The sequence below is a fragment of the Urtica dioica genome, chromosome 8 (genome assembly GCF_054948205.1).
Source record: "Urtica dioica subsp. dioica isolate 48M chromosome 8, U.dioica_male_clone48M_v1_H2, whole genome shotgun sequence".
NCBI classification, from domain to species: Eukaryota; Viridiplantae; Streptophyta; class Magnoliopsida; order Rosales; family Urticaceae; genus Urtica; species Urtica dioica.
The window spans coordinates 34,952,374-34,955,450 of NC_142763.1; the positions used below are offsets into that span (position 1 = coordinate 34,952,374).

General features: G+C 33.1%; 1 protein-coding gene across 3 annotated transcripts; it reads right to left on the minus strand.

Moving 5' to 3' along the window:
- Nucleotides 1-1,189: 1,189 nt before the first annotated feature.
- Nucleotides 1,190-2,698, minus strand: LOC149389486 (NAC domain-containing protein 6-like). 3 transcript variants are annotated; one of them, XM_089621536.1, is made up of 4 exons: nucleotides 2,623-2,696; nucleotides 2,385-2,591; nucleotides 1,979-2,250; nucleotides 1,191-1,675 (listed from the first exon to the last, which is right to left on the minus strand). In XM_089621536.1, exons 2-4 carry the CDS (start codon nucleotides 2,572-2,574, stop codon nucleotides 1,316-1,318), a joined length of 822 nt encoding a protein of 273 aa, XP_089477662.1. In that variant the 5' UTR covers nucleotides 2,575-2,591; nucleotides 2,623-2,696; the 3' UTR covers nucleotides 1,191-1,315. The 3 variants fall into 3 exon arrangements, with proteins under 3 accessions (XP_089477663.1, XP_089477662.1, XP_089477661.1); XM_089621537.1 differs by having other exon boundaries at nucleotides 1,190-1,663; nucleotides 2,385-2,698; XM_089621535.1 differs by having other exon boundaries at nucleotides 1,194-1,675; nucleotides 2,385-2,696.
- Nucleotides 2,699-3,077: the final 379 nt, after the last annotated feature.

The following is a 3,077-nucleotide window of genomic DNA, read 5'->3' on the forward strand; positions in this document are numbered from 1 at the left end:
AATAGTCTGTCAAAAAAAATTGTTGAAAAAAGAAAAATAAAATATCTAAAAACAAGTGTGTATTGGGGGTTTGATCACAAAATGTGGAGGTACAAAAGAAAATCAGGCATACTATTCAACCGCCAAGCTAATCGGACGTTCCTGATACATTCACACTTTGAAAACATAAGAATATAAAGAAAAATATCATAAGAATGTGAAGAAAACTGACATATATATAATATATAGATGTACAAGTTCTTAAAACAAATACACGACGAATATATAAAATAAAAGAAGGACATGTATCATAATATAAGAATGTGGTAAAAATTGTTGAAAAATATTAAAAGCATGATTTATATAAGAATATAAAGAAAAATATTATAAGAATTAAAAAAATGGTCAAGCGCCTATATAGCCAAATAGAACTTAAGCTTTTGCAAAATAGCCATAGTTTGTCAACTATAAGCAAATTAACCTAAGTAAGATTAATCTAGGCTGGATTAAATTTAATCCCAACGAACTATAAAGACAGAATGTAAGCTTTATGAAAACTGGATTAAAATTAATCGAGACAGGATTAAAAGTCGTAGTACTCTCAATTGTCTATTTTGCTATATCTAATGAAACTATGGCTATTTTGCAAAAGTCATAATTTGAATTGGCTACTTCATATCATTTTTCCTTAAAAAAAAGGTTAAAAAAAAGAGATAGAAATTCGTAATTGATTTATAAAAAATTGACAGATATAAATAAATATAGATACAAGTTTTTAAAACAAATACATGAGGTATATATAAAATAATAAATTAATAATAATAATTGTATATAGACCTACTGTTAATAATAATAATAATAATAATAATAATCCCTTTAAAAAAAAACTGTCAATAATAATAATATTATTAAGCTCTTCCTTTTTAATCATCGTTGATATTGTTTTCTTTTATTCTATTGACTTCAACACCAGAAAAAAGTCATATTATATTGAGTAATTTGTTCGAATTAGGAGTACTATCATACATGGTCGTGAATTTGAAAATTGTAATTTTTCTTATTTTCGTAACGATAAAGTTATCATGAAATGTTTATCTACCAGAAGGAAGAACAGCCTCTTCATTGGAACTGAACTATTGACTTGGTTGATCACAAATACTTGAAATACACTACCCAAAACAAAACAAAAAAAAAAAAAAAAAAATACATGCACATAGATCTAAAAAAAAAAAAAAAAAAAAAAAAGGAAGAAGAAAAGATATTACTCTATGAATAAAATTTATCTACACTACAACTTATTAATGGCAATACACGTTTGTGTGGCATGTGACGGTAATTAGAAATTGGAAAGAATGTTATGGTAAGGAGTGAGACTCTGAAGCCAAGGGCTGTTCAATTGCATCCAAAGCGGGTCTTGGGTGTTCCATTCCATATTCATTTTGGTCGGAACTTGAATCTCCGGCAAGCTCTGTTTATAGCCCGAAATGGGGCTCGTTCTCCGATCCTCCTCCTCCTCCTTCAGGGCCATCTGTGATGGGCCGTTGACTTGGGCCAGCTCGTCAATGGGCCCACTGTCCGGAGAGGCGTTGCTGTGGAAGTTCCTCATATCCGCTTCCATCATCATCCTCTGCTCCAACACCTTCAGCGAAGTTGCCTTCATGTACACCTTGCACAGGACTATGTCCTGAAATGATTCCTGTATCATGCCACGTGTCCTTACTACTTTCACACATAGTCATACAAGAAACTAGCCCAATAAAAACTAATTTGCCTTTTGACTCGAAATATACATAAATACCATTATTATTATTATTACCAATATATACATTTATATATAGCGTTGACTCGAAAGTAATCCACGTCCACGAAATAAATTAAATAAAAACCACATAAATATTCTTATTGTTTTAGCTTTGCTAATATCATAACTTTTAACATAATAAAAAAAAAAGTTCTGAAAAAGTCTGTTTTAAGTTAAAGTAATTTAATTTAGAGCTACCTTGGAGAGTTTAGAGTTATCAGGCAAGCGATACTCGTTCATGACCCACTCGGTTTTAGTGCCTCTCGGTGCTCTTCCCTTGTAGAAGACCAGAGTCTTTCTGAGGCCAATGACTCTCTTCGGCTCCGAAAGAGTGTAAATCTTTCTGTCAGAACCCGTGGCTTTCCAAAACCCTCTCTCCGTCGTCCGGTTAGGCCTCCCACCACTCCCAAGCTTCCGATCCCTCGGCACGAAGAAGTACCACTCTCTCTCCCCCAAATAATTGGCCTTACCTGTAACCACACAGTTCATATATACACGTTAATATTCATACTGTATTGTCCCATTTTAAACACACACACACATATATATATATATATATATATATATATATATATATATATATATTAGAACAATATATATATACCTGGCAGTTCCCAGGGATCATGGTGGTAGATGTTGAGGTAAGTGATGATGTTGAAGCTCATGAGCTTCCCAAGGATCATGTTCGTGAGGTAATAATCTAAAAGCTCCTCCTCCGTTGGATGGAACCGGAATCCCGGCAGCGACGCGGCGGTTTCGTCCACGCTCTTGTTGTTCGGTAACAACAATGCCATGTTTTTTGTTTTGTTGGAAAGTTTTGACACTTTTTTTTTTATCGAAGAAAAGTTTTGACACTTGTTTGTGCTGCTTAACTGTTATGGATATGTAGGAATGTAGGTGGGTTTGAGGGGGTTTTTATATTGTGATTTTATTTCTCTTTAGTATTTGTTTGATTATATATATATATATATATATATATATATATATATATATATTCGTTTGATTAAAAGAAATTGTAGGCGTTGGAATTTGATGACCAAGTCATATTGAGAGAGAGAGAGAGAGAAACAGAGAAACAGAGATTTTAATTGGAAGTATGTGGGAAGTTTGGGCCCAAAGGAGGTGGGTCCACGCGTCTTGACCAAAAGAGAGTCTTTCACATACAAGAATTTTTTGTGTCCCAGCCCAACACTTGAAAGTGACGTGACTTGAGAGTATTTTTTTCCTTTATTATTATTATTTTTTTCTCTTTTGCCACCTTAATTCAGTTAATTCTGGGTAAGTGTTGGGTTATCGA